The sequence below is a fragment of the Eupeodes corollae genome, chromosome 2, assembly GCF_945859685.1.
Source record: "Eupeodes corollae chromosome 2, idEupCoro1.1, whole genome shotgun sequence".
NCBI lineage: Eukaryota > Metazoa > Arthropoda > Insecta > Diptera > Syrphidae > Eupeodes > Eupeodes corollae.
In genome coordinates, this window is record NC_079148.1 from 3,187,891 (window position 1) to 3,202,671 (window position 14,781).

General features: G+C 31.5%; 3 protein-coding genes across 8 annotated transcripts; 2 read left to right on the plus strand and 1 right to left on the minus strand.

Moving 5' to 3' along the window:
• Positions 1–1,409: 1,409 nt before the first annotated feature.
• LOC129947594 (mpv17-like protein) lies at positions 1,410–4,603 on the plus strand. Of its 4 annotated transcripts, none has more exons than XM_056058219.1 (5): positions 1,410–1,547; positions 3,491–3,702; positions 3,765–3,898; positions 3,956–4,087; positions 4,172–4,603. In XM_056058219.1, the coding sequence occupies exons 2-5, from the start codon at positions 3,567–3,569 to the stop codon at positions 4,361–4,363; spliced, it is 594 nt and encodes a 197-aa protein (XP_055914194.1). In that variant the 5' UTR covers positions 1,410–1,547; positions 3,491–3,566; the 3' UTR covers positions 4,364–4,603. The 4 variants fall into 4 exon arrangements, with proteins under 4 accessions (XP_055914194.1, XP_055914196.1, XP_055914195.1 ...); XM_056058221.1 differs by lacking the exon at positions 1,410–1,547 and adding an exon at positions 1,641–1,787; XM_056058220.1 differs by lacking the exon at positions 1,410–1,547 and adding an exon at positions 2,549–2,738.
• A 1,427-nt stretch (positions 4,604–6,030) lies between these two features.
• LOC129946378 (mpv17-like protein) lies at positions 6,031–11,058 on the plus strand. Of its 3 annotated transcripts, none has more exons than XM_056056533.1 (4): positions 6,031–6,230; positions 10,136–10,290; positions 10,358–10,623; positions 10,797–11,058. In XM_056056533.1, exons 2-4 carry the CDS (start codon positions 10,161–10,163, stop codon positions 10,956–10,958), a joined length of 558 nt encoding a protein of 185 aa, XP_055912508.1. In that variant the 5' UTR covers positions 6,031–6,230; positions 10,136–10,160; the 3' UTR covers positions 10,959–11,058. The 3 variants fall into 3 exon arrangements, with proteins under 3 accessions (XP_055912508.1, XP_055912507.1, XP_055912509.1); XM_056056532.1 differs by having other exon boundaries at positions 6,037–6,230; positions 10,133–10,290; XM_056056534.1 differs by lacking the exon at positions 6,031–6,230 and adding an exon at positions 6,345–6,393 and having other exon boundaries at positions 10,133–10,290.
• An 8-nt stretch (positions 11,059–11,066) lies between these two features.
• Positions 11,067–12,276, minus strand: LOC129946377 (uncharacterized). Its single transcript, XM_056056531.1, has 3 exons — positions 12,060–12,276; positions 11,777–11,986; positions 11,067–11,705 (listed from the first exon to the last, which is right to left on the minus strand). The coding sequence occupies exons 1-3, from the start codon at positions 12,141–12,143 to the stop codon at positions 11,067–11,069; spliced, it is 933 nt and encodes a 310-aa protein (XP_055912506.1). The 5' UTR covers positions 12,144–12,276.
• Positions 12,277–14,781: the final 2,505 nt, after the last annotated feature.

The following is a 14,781-nucleotide window of genomic DNA, read 5'->3' on the forward strand; positions in this document are numbered from 1 at the left end:
AGATATTGTAGCGTTTATCTTTAAATTAACAAAAGTGCAGCCATTATGCTACAATTATCTTTTAAAATTGGACTTATTTTACATATTTTCTAAAATACTGACCCACAGGAATATACTTACGAAAAAAGTTAATTTAAATACAAATAAAATAATTTTTAAATAAAAAAAAAAAGAATTTGCATTTTTCATACTCTTTATCATTTTTATAATTAGAAAACTATTTAACAGAAGATGAGCAAAACACGGTATTGATCTAAGAAAAAATTCTGATAAAGACAAGCCTGATATTCATAGGAAATGTTAGTCAATCAATGAGTAAGTGTAGCATTTTTATAATAAATTACAAATAAACCGACGGCCAACAAATGTATAGATGACAATCAAATCTTGTCAATTCAAAATATGTAAAAAATCTATTAATTTATTGAAGTCTTTATGGCACAACATTTTAAACAACATATTGTAAAAAGTCTAACATTTTACTAAGTAGCAATTTTGTAAATATTTAGTAATTTGCTAATTGACTCCAAATGTTTAACTTTTCTATTCGTTTTGCTAACTAGTAAAGTTCTAAATGCCTTGAATAAAAAAAAGGGTTACCGAACTAGTCTAAAAACGACAGTTCGTGGAAATAAATAAAGCCAACGCGTTTTAATGGACCTATTAATTGGAATCCATCCCCTACTCTTATACAATTAATTGTACAGATGTTATTAAATTTATCAAATTGGTAACAGCTAAAGTAGCCATTTCTTGATTTTAGCTTTATCAAATTGACAATAAAATGTTAAAATCTTTTAAAATTAGATAAATCACCTTTTTAGCTTAGTAAATTGCTTAAAATGGTTTTAACATTTTACTAAATCGTTTAAGATTCTGCGTGATTAATTGTAATTAAAATAAATAAATAGATTTTAAAAATAAGAAATTAGTTTCTTTCAACAAATTTTACATCAGGTTTTTTTTAAGAGCTTGAGAACTTTAAATACTAATACAACTCAGAAATGTTGTTGGAATAAATCAATTTATGGTTAAGTAGAAGATTTACATGCATTAGTTTGGCCTAAGGAAAGTCGTCTAAACACCGTAAAATGTATGCATTGCTTTTTGAAATTCGCTAAAATGTTTGAAATTGACAAATCTTACTAAACATACTTTAACACCCTCAACTGTCAAACAACCGAAACTTTCCATGCAACAAAAGAAACACTCTATATATAAAGCTACTACAATCCCTTCCAAAAATGCTTTTTTAGCTCAAGTACTGCTTGTAATATAATTTGCACTTTTATATATTTATTTCAAATGGCAAGTCTCAAATGGCTTTACGTCTAACGAAACACTCAAAGCTTTTTGCAATATAATGACGTCAGTCCGAACCGAACCAGCTGATAAATAGCTTTTTGCCTTTGTTATCTCAATTCAACGTTTGTCTTACGATGAACTTTCTCCTCGAGACTTGACACTTACACTTGGAACTTGACAGTTAGTTCGAGTTCCTCGGTGTGGATTATCGCAAATTAAAGTGATGTGATTTTGTTTTAAAGGTATTTAGTAAGAAAGAAATATTCTTTCAAATGTTACATGTTTACAAATCCATAAAAGTAATAACTTGTAAATAGATATGGAGTTTTGCGTGACATCAATAAATAATTATTTTGTGGAATTACAAATTTTTCTGAGATTGTTTGCAATTTGCATTACCTATCAATCTATTTAGTTGTGTAATCATTTTATTATGGATTATTTTTTGTTTGATTTATCGGAAAAATCTAAATAAAAGTTGTGTATGTATACCACTATACTTATATAATAAGGGTAGTGAAAAGTTATAGAAACGCTTAGAGTAATCATTAATGAACCACAAAATGAAAACCTACCTATCAAAAGCTATCATCATGAGGTTAAAGATACCAACAAAAAGCATGTAGTACCTATCTCACTTAATGCTACAACCTATAGTAAACTAAATATTTTTTCACAAGGTCAACGTCATACTCATAGCCACGTGCTAGAGCTTTTTAAACTCTTCGGTCTACAAATTATGTCTATGTACTTCCTACAAGACTTTTGTTTACATTTTTATTTGTTGTTGCCAGAAACAAAAAGAAAATAACTTGAATTATTGCCAATTTTGAATTTTTTGGACTATGAAGTTAAAAGAGTAGATAGATACCGATATGAGATGTGAGGTAATGAATTTAATTAACCGGGCTACAAAACATTTGAATGCGAATAATTATGATAAATTATTTAAAACTGATAAATAAATAAATCTCAAAATGAGAATAATTGTATGCCTACCTATCATCTGATGGAAAAAACCCTCATAGCTACTACGAGTAAGTTTAAATAGTAAAATGTCTAGTGGTCTGACAATTTATTTACACATCGTTATCTAGCGTGCTCGAAGTCTATAGATTCTAGATATATTTAAAGCACTTGTTTCCTGTTTAATGCGTGAGCGGTTTTTAATTTTATTATGTAAATAAAGTGCATTAATTTTAGTGCACTTTGCGATTTGCGACTTTAATAAATGTGAAATAAATCTAATAAATAATCTATAAAATATACATAGCTTAAAAAGTGACAGGACAAGCAAGAACTTGTGTCAGTAAATTCCATTATACAGTTTCAATGAATTCATTTAAATAAATGACTATAATGTCGAGGGACTTCCCGATGATTCAACGGCCAAAGTTCATTTGAGTGTGTGAAATTATAAATTCAATAAAAAGGTATTTATGGCAAAGCAGGTTTTTAGTTGGAACTTCATGCCTTGAACACATATGTTATTAATATAGTTTTTTAAAAGAAAATGTGCAATCGTAAAAGTTAGCTTGTGGTATTTATTATAAGCTCAAAGATAATTATGTTTATTTTGTACAATTTGGAGAAACGAGCTATGACATTGATAAGAATTTGCGAGCACAGAAGAGGCTCTGCTTAGGTATTTAGTTTTTAAAGTATAATTTTTTAAATATTATATCTGAGGCTAACAATCTAACATTACAAGTTTAATTAGTGTTTAATGATGATCAGCAGCGGGTGGTGTAAGCAGTACCATGCGTCCTTGAATCGTAATCGTAAAAGTCAATTCCAAAATAATGTATACTCTAAAACAGTGAGAATTAACAAGAACGAATATTTTTCTTAAATCAACACAGTTTGTCGAGATGAACTGCAAACTACTATAGATTTTTTTTGCTGTACAAAACTTTAGGTGCATTTTATTTTTGACGTAACAGTTGTATCATGGACATTAATTAATCATAATTAACTCATAGTGGTCTTGAGACAGTCACATTTTCTGATCGCATTGTTAATGAGAGTTTAATTTTTCATCAGGTTTTAAAGCAGTGCTTCTTTATTTAGTTTTGTTCTGTATCAAAAACAAAATTAAACTTCAGAAGGAAATACCTATATAAATTTTAAAAATTCTATTGACACAATCAAAAACTAACTATGGTTTCAATTTCAAACCTTCCAGGTGCATTCCTTCTAAGGCCACAATAATTTACAAAGGGGTCTAAGGAAGAGAAAACAAAACAAAAAAGACACTAAAAATGGCATACGCATCGATGGCAGGAAGAATAAGGATGCTAAATACACGGCATCCTATAATTAAAGGAATGGTCTCGTATGCTATACTTTGGCCCTGTGGGAGTGCTATTCAACAAGTAATCGAAGGAAAAACACTTGGTAAAAATTATACTTCTTCTTTTGGAATCCCCTAATAATCCACAAATGATTTTATCTTAAAGAAACCTTTGACTGGAAAAGATGTTTTCGATTTAGTATATATGGAGCTTTTGTTGTAGCACCAATGCTTCATGGATGGGTTCGTTTGTCAAGTACAATGTGGCCAGCTACAAGTCTTAAAATTGGTCTAATTAAAGTAAGTATAACACAAAAACCATACATTTTTTTACATATTTTTTCCATTTCATTAAAGGCGGCTGTTGAGCAGGTCTCTTACGGTCCTTTTGCAATGTCATGCTTTTATGTCGGCATGAATCTGTTAGAATTCAAAAGTCTAAATGATGGCATCGAAGAACTTCGTTTAAAGTTTTGGCCAACTTTTAAGGTGAGTGAGAATTTATTTGTACCTATGTTTTTTCTTAAAGTTAACATTTATTAATGTTTTTCTGATTTTTCATTCCCCATAAAGGTTGGTGTTTGCGTGTGGCCCATTGTACAAACAATAAACTTTTCCATGGTTCCAGAAAGGAATCGAGTAGTTTTTGTAAGCATTATTAGTGTCATGTGGACAACATATCTAGCTTATATGAAATCTCTGGAAGATGACACGAAAGTATTAAAATTAAAACCTCTGCCGCCGCCACCATCGACGAAAACTTAAGAAAGACACTTGAATTGAATACCACCGGATTCCTAAATTAATAACTATGAATGTCAAAGTGTATAAAAGTATAGTTTTGTCCAGATTTAATATAATGTATGTACATATATAACCTGAATATTAAAATTTACAAATGTTATCATGATTATTTTAACCTGTGACAATAAAAAATAAAGTACAACGCAGTTCATAGGTTTCAGTTAAAGTTATTAAAAAATAAATATTATTATTGTATATTTATACGAATGTTATATTACTATGTAAGTTTTAATGCTAATAGAACAATTTTATTTAAATTATAATTAAAAAAGCATTTATGTATGTTATTATCATTTATTTTGGTTATAGCGTATCTATAAATTTATGGTTTGGTATTTTGTAGAAAATACATAATGTTACTTAAATTTTTCCAAAAAGTCATTCACATAATATGTAAAGGAAAAAATAAATGCAAATTTTATTTTAATAGAAATACAATGTCTCTTAATTTTATTTATTATTATTTTTATATTTAAACAAGCTCCATTGAGAATGGATTCTTTTCTCTATTCATTCAATTGAATGTAATCTTTCACATTTCACACATTTTTCTGTATTCTCTGGCTCTTTTTTGCAATCTTGACAAATTTCAGCAAACATTTAGGATGGCAAAGGGATGTTAGTTATTTTATGTAAACGCCTCACGTATTTCTTATAAAGGTGGTAAACATTTTTGATTGACATGCTTGCCTCCTGCTGGAGCTGACATCAACAAAAAGAGCAACTAAGTATACAAAATGTTTCCAAATCAAAACGGAAGATATTACCATATTGATTTTTAATAAAATGGTGAAGAGAATAAATTGAATAATTATAATCCTTTGTAGCATAAAATACAATACATTTCGATGATTAAAAATATTGAAGAAGAGATTTTAGATGATTTAAAATATAGAGTCGTTGTATTAACGCAACCACTTGCATAAGTTCTGATGGTTGATTAAAAGCTTCTTTTTTAGCCCTTGCAAAAAAAAATATTTATTTTGTATGAATGACATAAGTAAAAATAAATTTTTTAATTTGACTGCATTTAAGAATATGATTTTTGCCAATGTCAAACCATACATCCGTATGCCTAAAGACAAATTGGCGAAATATCTAAGTCCACCCACCTTTTTCGTACGAAAAAATAAAACAAAAAGAAAAACAAGGAAAACAAACAAGCTTTTATTTCCTATTTAAATTATGCTCGTTATTTGAAGGCCTTCATTATTTTTCCACCAAATTTTATTAAACATTTCTATGGCTTCATATCAAAAGCCAAAAAGACAACAAAATTTCGAAAGATCAAATAGATACTTTACTTTGTCGAATTTGTTCTTCTTTTAATCATGTTGAATAAAAACAACCAAATCAATTAAAGTATCTATCAGTCTGCTTGGCGCGGTGTATTGTATAGTATGTACAGTAAATTGTATAGCATCATATCGGAGAGCATCATTTTCCTGAGAAAAAGACTATTTGATGCACTATACCTAGCAGCATCATTTCATAAGCTTTACCATATACCTCATAGAAATTGCAGAATATACAGAGGCTCTTGCACGGCTATCTATATATTCTTAGTCAAACGTTTATTAATAAAATTTACAACAATAAATAAAATAGAATAGCATATATAGTGTTGTATAATTGGCAAAACTTACTAAACTAAACTAAACTAGAAAGCTCTCTTTTTTCTTTCGCGTGTAAATAAATAATAAATTCAAATTAAGATAAAATTTGTGTGATCGCTTAGTACGAGAACGTGTCGCCGACCGAAGACGCGAATCTGTTCCGTTTTATAATAAAAAATCTAAACAATTATTATTTTTTAAATTTTCATCAGGTACCTTCAAAAAATAATTAAATTATACTTAACTCAAATAACTGTGATTAAGTTTGATCTTGAATAAATATTTTTTTTAAACAAACTTTAGAATGTTGTGATGTAACAGAAAATACACGTATTTTCTCTATCCAGAGAAATTTAAAATACAAAGAAAGATAAGGTTTTAAGTGATATTCAAAATATTTTAATTGTTTACGGCCTTGAGATTTCGCATTGCATCTGACAAAGAAAATAAACTATCAATCGGACATTGACAATGAATGGACTTACTAAAATTATGGTGACCATTCATGCATTGTGTTTGTAAAAAATTCATCGAAAATACTTTTTGTCATTGATAAAAAATTTAGTCTCGTGTTTTTTTTCTTCAAAACAAAGACATTTTTTCTTCTAAATGTGGACTATTTAAATATATCAATAAGTTCAAAAGATTCAATGCACAAATCTAGATATTTATTGTGTGTGCCTTAAATTGTATTTTTGTTTGCTCTCTATTTCTTTGGACGTTTTCAACTTCAATAACAAATTTATGAAAGTCCAGACTTCAAAAGTTTATATTCTATTTTTGAAAAGTGAAAAGTAAACAAATTTTCTAGAAGCTTATCAAAAAATCGAATTAAGTGCACTAATTTTCGTGAAAAACCAGTGGCTAGTGACTTATGACTCTTAAGTTAAGCATTCCTGTGTACAAGTATTTCAGAAATGATGGGTCCTTCAGCTTTCAAGACGAATCCGAAAGTCTAATTTGAGCAGAATTTTTCATGTTAAAAATTACTCTTTGAGGGTTTGTCAATTCCTTGCCATGGGCAGGAACTTTTTCCTGACTACGCATTGATTTTTTAATACGATTTCGTTTTGAATTTATCGAGATATTTAATGAATTAGAGTTCCAATAGTGATCTCGTAGTTCGTCTCACCGAACATTAGAGAAAATCCTTACATCGTTTTGGAGAAAGCAGAATTAATGGTGCTTGATATTTTAAAAGCATTTGATAAAGTTTTTCATCAGGGGCTCTTTACGTTTAGATGAATCTCTCTTTTGTCGCAAAAGTAATTACATTTAGTAGTATTGCATGGATTCAAGTCTGAAAGCCATAAAATAAATGCTGGTGTACCCCAGGGCTCTGTTCTATCTCCAACACTATTTTTCAATTTTATTAATGATCTCCTGGCTCCAACTTCTAATTCAATACATTGTTTCGCTGCACTTAGCTTTTCATATTCGTTTTTTTTTACTCACATTCCTCTTCTTCGGGATATGGAACTGCAAAGACAAATTATGATAAGCTCATTAAATTCCGACCTAAACAGCATTGCACAATGGGGAATAAAAACCCAGGTGGAATGTAATGCTTCCAAAACCCAATGCTATGTTTTATCGTTAAAGCGAGATATGCCCTACTTGCCATTATCCATGGATTGCACTTGCACCAAGAGTCAGGTTCAAACGACATAAGGGATTGGCCAGGTGCCAAAAAAAAGGTCTTCCAATTAAGGCAAATTTAATGGAAAGTTAGCCAAGAAAAATCTTCTTAACTATTAAGTCAAGTCTACTTCTATCAAAATGACAGTTGAGCATGTTTTTTCACTCAACTGAAAGCTAAACTTTATTACTCTATGATTTATTAGTTTTTTGCACAACTTCATTTAATTCTTTCTGTAAAAGAGTTCCTTGTCAATCATTATGGACTTGTAGCTTGCCTAAGGAGTGTTTTGTAGACAATAATTTGCTTGGTACTTTTTGTACTATGAACTTAAAGTAAAGGTTTGCGAAGTAAAATTATGATTTTAAAATCCATAAGACTTGAAAAACTAATTACTTGCCTTGGTCAAAATTTACATTTAAAGGATGAAGTTGACTGCAAATGAAGTCCCTTATATTGGGCAGGTACAGACAACATAACATAATATTATTGTCTACAAAACACTCCTCAGGCAAACTTAAAGTCCATCCCAATTTACATTTCGAATTGTAAAGGAATATTACTTATTTCTTTTCCAATTTGAAGAGAAACCCTTTTACACAAAATATTAAATGAAATTGTGCGAAAAATAAATAAATCGTAGAGGAATAAAGTTCAACTTTCAGTTAATTAAAAAAAAAAACATTATCGATTGTCATTCTGACATAAGTTGACTAGGGAGATTTTTCTTGACTAACTTTTTAGTCAAGCTTCCAATAAAAATGCCTTAATTGGAAGGCAATTTTTTGGCAGCTGGCCAATCAGATGCCAGAAACTTTCCTTGCTTTCAAGTCCCTTATGATGCTTGAACCTGCCCATTGCCCGCCCAAGGAGAATGAACACCTCTTGTGGAACGATGACTTCCACGATGTCACCAAAAATTCAGCAAGGTGTTAACGTTTCATAAAGCGATACAAGAACAGTATCTCCCCTTCTGATCTGGCTGTTATCTACAAGAGTATTTGCGTCCAAAGCTTGAGTATAACTCCCATCTCTGGAATGGTGCTCCTGCAACTTACTTAAGCCACTTGGACAGTATTGAAGGTAGAGCATTTGAATTGCTTCGTGATGATATAATAATTAGTTCATTAACTTCTCTTTAACACCGTCGTCGTAAGGTTTCTTGTTCAAGCTCTTTCTTAGCCGAATCCGAACGGCTAATTTGAAAAAGCACTTTTCATAACAAGAATTACTTTTGGAAGATTTGTCAATTCTTCGCAGGGCAAGGATTGAACCTCTGGCATGGCAGTCCAACGCACCAACCATCCATCATGCCACGAGTACTTACCTATTTCAAAACTTTAAGTTTCCTAAAATATTTGAAGCTTCTGTCAAAAACAAAGTGTGTACATTTTGATTTATTTAAAAGTCAGCAGTTATAACTACCGACTAAGTAAGATTAAAAACGGGTACCAAGTAAATACTATATCCGCCTATTTTTCCAAAACCTTTAGCAGAGTTAATAATTATGTTCTTTTTGAACAAATTAAAATCTTTAGAAATCATTCGGTTCTGCTAAGGGGGATTGATTTTAATCTTACGATTTGAAAGATTTTTAAACTATTTTCAAATAATTCTGGTATTCCTCAAGGTAGGCATTTAGGTCCTTTACTTTTTCTTTTATTCAGTAATGATCTTCCTAATGCTTTTTTTGTGTTTTTTTCATTTTTGCTAATGACGTACTATTATTTCGTTCAACTAAATCTGTGTCTGATTAAAAACTCTTAAAGTTTGATCTACAACTTTGCTTTTTCAGGACATGAAATATACGAGATCTCAAAGTCCTACTTTCTACTTCATTTCTATCTAAAAAGAGATACGAAAACCAGTTGCTAAGAACGTAAGAGTTTTTGTTGTATGAATTTAATGGGCATACACCACTATATATCATATACCACAATTAAGGAACGTGGACAACCCCTTTAATGCGAGATACACTACCGTTGTTCTTTATTCGTATTTCTGTTAGATCTCTAAGTGCTTATAACTTCTGTTATGATCCTTTTCATAGAACTAACCTTTTCTTGAGACAACTTTTGATGCAACTAAAAGAACATCCTAAATATTATATTTTCTGTCTCTGGTCATTGTTATAAGTTGCTTCGTGAATGTATGTGCTAAATCTAAGGGTTTTTTTAAGTCACATAAGCCATGAAAACTATTTAACAGCAAATACACATAAGTCCTTTTTTCCGACTTTTTTAGGACTCTCGTTTTATATATTAGCAGTAAATAAATCCATAATCATTCAAAAACACACAATCCGGGATAAATTAAAAAACCTAACAAATTCTTAATGAACCTAGTTACACCATTTTATAAAAATCGGATGTGTTGCTGCGGCTGGCGTAAAGAAAGTTCCCTACAGCAAAACAACCTAACTTTTAATTTATTTTTCTTGACTTTTACAAATACGCTTTCAAATCTCATTTTCAGTAGAAAATAAGAACTAACAAAATTCAAAATGTCAACTTTACTCAGTAAATTCAAAGTATTAATCACAAAATATCCCATGGCCAGAGGAATGGTCTCCTACAGTCTCATTTGGCCTACAAGCAGCATTATTCAACAATACATTGAAGGAAAAACTTTAGGTAAAATTTAAAAACCAAGTCCAATAAAATCAAAGCTAAGTATTTATTTAATTCTTTATCATTGCAGGAACAATTGATTGGTGGCGATGCTTGAGATTTAGTTTATATGGTGGATTCTTTGTTGCGCCCACACTCTACGGATGGATTAGATTATCCACTGCAATGTGGCCGGAAACTTCACTTCGTACCGGAATTGTTAAGGCGGCAGTTGAACAAATTTCCTACACTCCAGCAGCTATGACTTGCTTCTTCTTCATTATGAGCTTGTTGGAAATGAAAACATTGGAAGAGGCTTTTTCTGAAGTTAGAAATAAGGTTCCACCGACGTATAAGGTAGGTCATAGACTGCTTAAATCCCCAAGTTTAAACCTTTACCCCAATTCATGAAAACAGATTTGATTGATTCCATCGGAATCAATTCATTTTATCAAATGAAACAATGAATTCTTCTTGAGGGATCAGTGGCAAATCCTAACAATAACGTTTGTGTCTTTTTTCGTTTCCAGGTGGCAGTGTGTATTTGGCCAATAGTAGGAACAATAAACTTCTCACTTGTGCCCGAACGAAATCGAGTGCCTTTCATCAGCATGTGCAGTCTCTTGTGGACGATATTCTTGGCTTACATGAAACATCTAGAGAAAAATGAAGACCGGCAAATTTCCATTTAACATAATTTAACATTTTTGTGTGTCAACGTTGTGCGTGTTTATTTATTTAACTAATACAAAATACAAAATAAAACTTATATTTAAACTTAAATTAAAGAAACCAACTGCTCATAGAATTTCCACCTGTGCGCAAGCGTCGCACACTTCTGAGTCTGAATCTTTTATTGAGACCTCACAGAATTCATTGTCAAAGACTTTCGAACACAGCAGCAGTTCATCAATCTCGGTGATTAGAGCTGTGAGTGATTCTATGGAGGCTATGTCAGTCATAAGGTTTTGTTCATTCATCAAACGACTGCCGAGCAGGATCTTGACTTCACCATGGCAGGATATTGAGATCATCTTCGTTGTCCGCAGCATACTCGGATCGACAAATGAGAAGAATATTGAACTGTGCTCGGGACATCTATGGACGCCCCACAAAGTGTTGGGCAGAACCACTTCGTAGATGTCATCATACAGAGATTCGAATAGCTCACGAGCTTCATTCTCTTCGCCCTCATCGACTTGATTCTCATCGGAATTCAACTCGTAGGGCACTATTGCCGCCGCCGTCTCTGTTGTTGTTTCAGGAACTTGAGTGTCTTTAAGGCAAATTTCTGTTATTTCCTGCACCTCGCCGTCCACCTCCAGTTCCTGTTCTTCAAGAGTCATTGAATCATAAACCTGGGTATCTTCTGCAGTAATTTCCTCGACTGGAATCTTGTGTTTTCTATTAATAACCGAGTTATTCAATCGTCGTGTAGTCTGAGATTTTTGTTTAAAAAAGAAAATATTGAAAATTGGAATTGAAATTTGAAGCCGTTTTGTATCCATACCTCTGCGCAGTCAAAGTTCTTAGAAGGAATAGCCTTTGGCTTGAGCTTAGGTCGTCCTCGTTCCATTTTATAGAGTTGTCCATTGATGATGTTGTCGTAGGTTGTGCTGATGTCGTTATCATCGAAATGCCTCTCGCATACTTTGTCGTGGGCTTTAAGTTCACGTTGTTTCGGCAGAACATCTACCCAAGCATTGAATGTTTCTTTATCCTTTTAAATAAAACAAAGAATCAAATCAAATTTATCGAATTTTATTGAGATAATGTGGGAAGTTTTGTTGTACCTTTGGAACGACAAACATTTTTCGTTTTATTGTTCCTTTTATTCGACAAAGTCTGTCACATCCTGGGATAAAACAATTTCTCATCGTGCTCAATATTTATTTAAGAAAATAAAACTCAAAGTTTGAACAATTGAACTTATTTTTATATAAAACATTAAATTGTTGTTAGGAAAATTGTTTTAATTTAATTCTCCATTTTTTGACAAGCACTTGTCAACTTGACTGTTGTGTTGACTTTTATATGCAGAACAACACAGAATCTCAAACTGTGGTTGGGCGCGTTCCACCAATTCACAAACCACAATTTAAAATGTTATGTTTGATTTCGTTTAATAGTCTTTATATATCTTCTGACACATACATTAAGGAAAACCTTAAACCCTATTTTTGAAATGTATCAACCATTTACCATTTAAACGGCTTGATCGTGATCCACACCATAAAGGAAATATATTATAATCGATAATATATTTCCTCTATGATCCACACGAAAAATAAAAACTGAAAACTAACTTTTAGGGTAGGCGCGCACCTACAACTTTTTCGAAACCAAAAGCCCAAAAATCGTGTCCTAACCTTTTGATTAGGAAAGAAAAGAGTAGATATATTGTTGGAATACAGAATTATATAAAATATATTTTTTGTTTTTTGAAAGTCAATACAATTTTCAGGGTATAGATTTTTATGAATTGGCACTGATATGCGCGTTTGAATTAAAAAGACGGAATAAACCTCTTACCAAAAGGCAATATTTGGTTCACCCGTTGACCTCACAACGCCTTGTGAAAGGGCAATTACGAAAAATGTATCTAGACCTCCGATCCCAACCAAGCAACTCCTTCAATTACTTCCGAATGTTTTTGATACGGCCTTTAATAACTTTCAAAAATACCAGGTGGAGGAAAACAATATATCCAGAAGAAAGACTGGCGGCTACAACAAATAAGATTATGTTTTAATTACAACAAATATTTTATTAATGCAATAAATTAACATAAAATGTAATTCAGTATTTAGAAAATAAAATGAATGGCTACACGTCCAACCAATTTGATTCGGAATCTGAATTGTTCCTTGAATACGGATGATGTTGTTTGTGTGATTCTTTATTTTTAAAGTTTTCTTTGTTTTGGCCTTTTCGTTTCAAAACGCGCAAAAATTCAATTTTGACATCAAATTTTTCGCTGTCTGAGTTTTTTAAACGATAGTAACAAAGAGACTGAATATTTTTTGTCTTCGTCTACATTTTAATCTATTCTTTCGCTTAAGATCTCCAACAGATCCTGCTCATATGTCGATTTCTTTTTTTGGATGTGTGTGGTAACTTCGGGTATACTATGTGGTTCTGTAAGGAACACCTCCAAATTTTCATCAAATTTTTCAATTTCACAATTGCTTACAGTTGGGCGGTCTTCTATCGAGGACAAAAGGAACAATAATTGCTCAAAATAAACATATTTGCGCCGCTCAGTAGCTGCTTGGCCTGATTTTACATTTTTTGTTTATTGAGCTCTCGTGGAAAACATGTCTTCAAATTTTTTTCATTTATTTTGAAGTTCTTTGACTAAAAATATAATTCACTGAATAATTTGACATTGAATTCTTCTCTTAAAATAACCGATTTGGTTTTGTTTAGACCAGATGCATTCTTAATTTGTATTTCCTTAATAAAAATATTATTTTCTATAGGTACCTTGCAACGGGAAAAAGTTTCCGGTCTCTTCATTACGAATTTCTCATAGGTAAAACAACCCTACGAGAAATTATTAAGGATACATGCGAAAAAATAAGGATATGCCTAAAAGAAAATTACATGCTGAAATAAACAGAAGATACTTGGAAACAAGTTTCTGAAAATTTTTTAACAAGTACAAATTTCTCCAATTGTGTAGGAGCAGTTGACGGCAAACATATAAGGGTCCAAAAGCCATCTAAATCTGGACATAGTATATGAATTACTTTGTATGATTGTTCGTTGAAAAACCTTATGTAACAAATGTACGTGGATGTCATGATGGTTTAACAGCAAGGTAAAATATTCAATGCCTGCCTATGCCATATAAAGTCTTTTCACGGGTACTGCCTCTTGCGAGGAATTGACAAATTCTCCAAGAGTAACTCTTGTCATGAAAAAGTGCTTTCTCAAATTAGCCGTTGGGATTCGGAATATAAACTGTAGGTCCCCTCCATTCCTGACAACAGTACTCGCACAGAGGGATGGTTGAGAGTTGTAAGTCACTAGGCCCTAGTTCTCAACGGACTGTTGCGCCACCCAATTTATTTATTTATTTATTAAGCGAATATCAAAACCAAAATTGTCGCTGCTAGACGACTACTTTTTTTCCTTTTTTTGGTTTCCTTTCGGTTGCCAAAACGCTTTTAACACTGCGATTTTTGATGGATGTTAACTTTTTTTTAATGAAACCAATTTTACTTTACTTATTTATTTTTAGTGATAGAAATATAATAGATCTTTAGTAACTAACTTTATACTAATATATATTGAGAAGATACCTCAAATAAATGACATTCTTATTAAACTAATTATAAAATGACATTATCCTTTATTTTATTATCAACAAGGAATTTGTTTTGGATACTATTAACACTTATTAATAAATCTTTACCTTTGTTCCAGCAATATGACCACCAGCACTGCCAAAGCTCTTTGTAAATGTTTCCATTAGAATTTCAACATCTTTCGGATCGGCGCCATAATAGT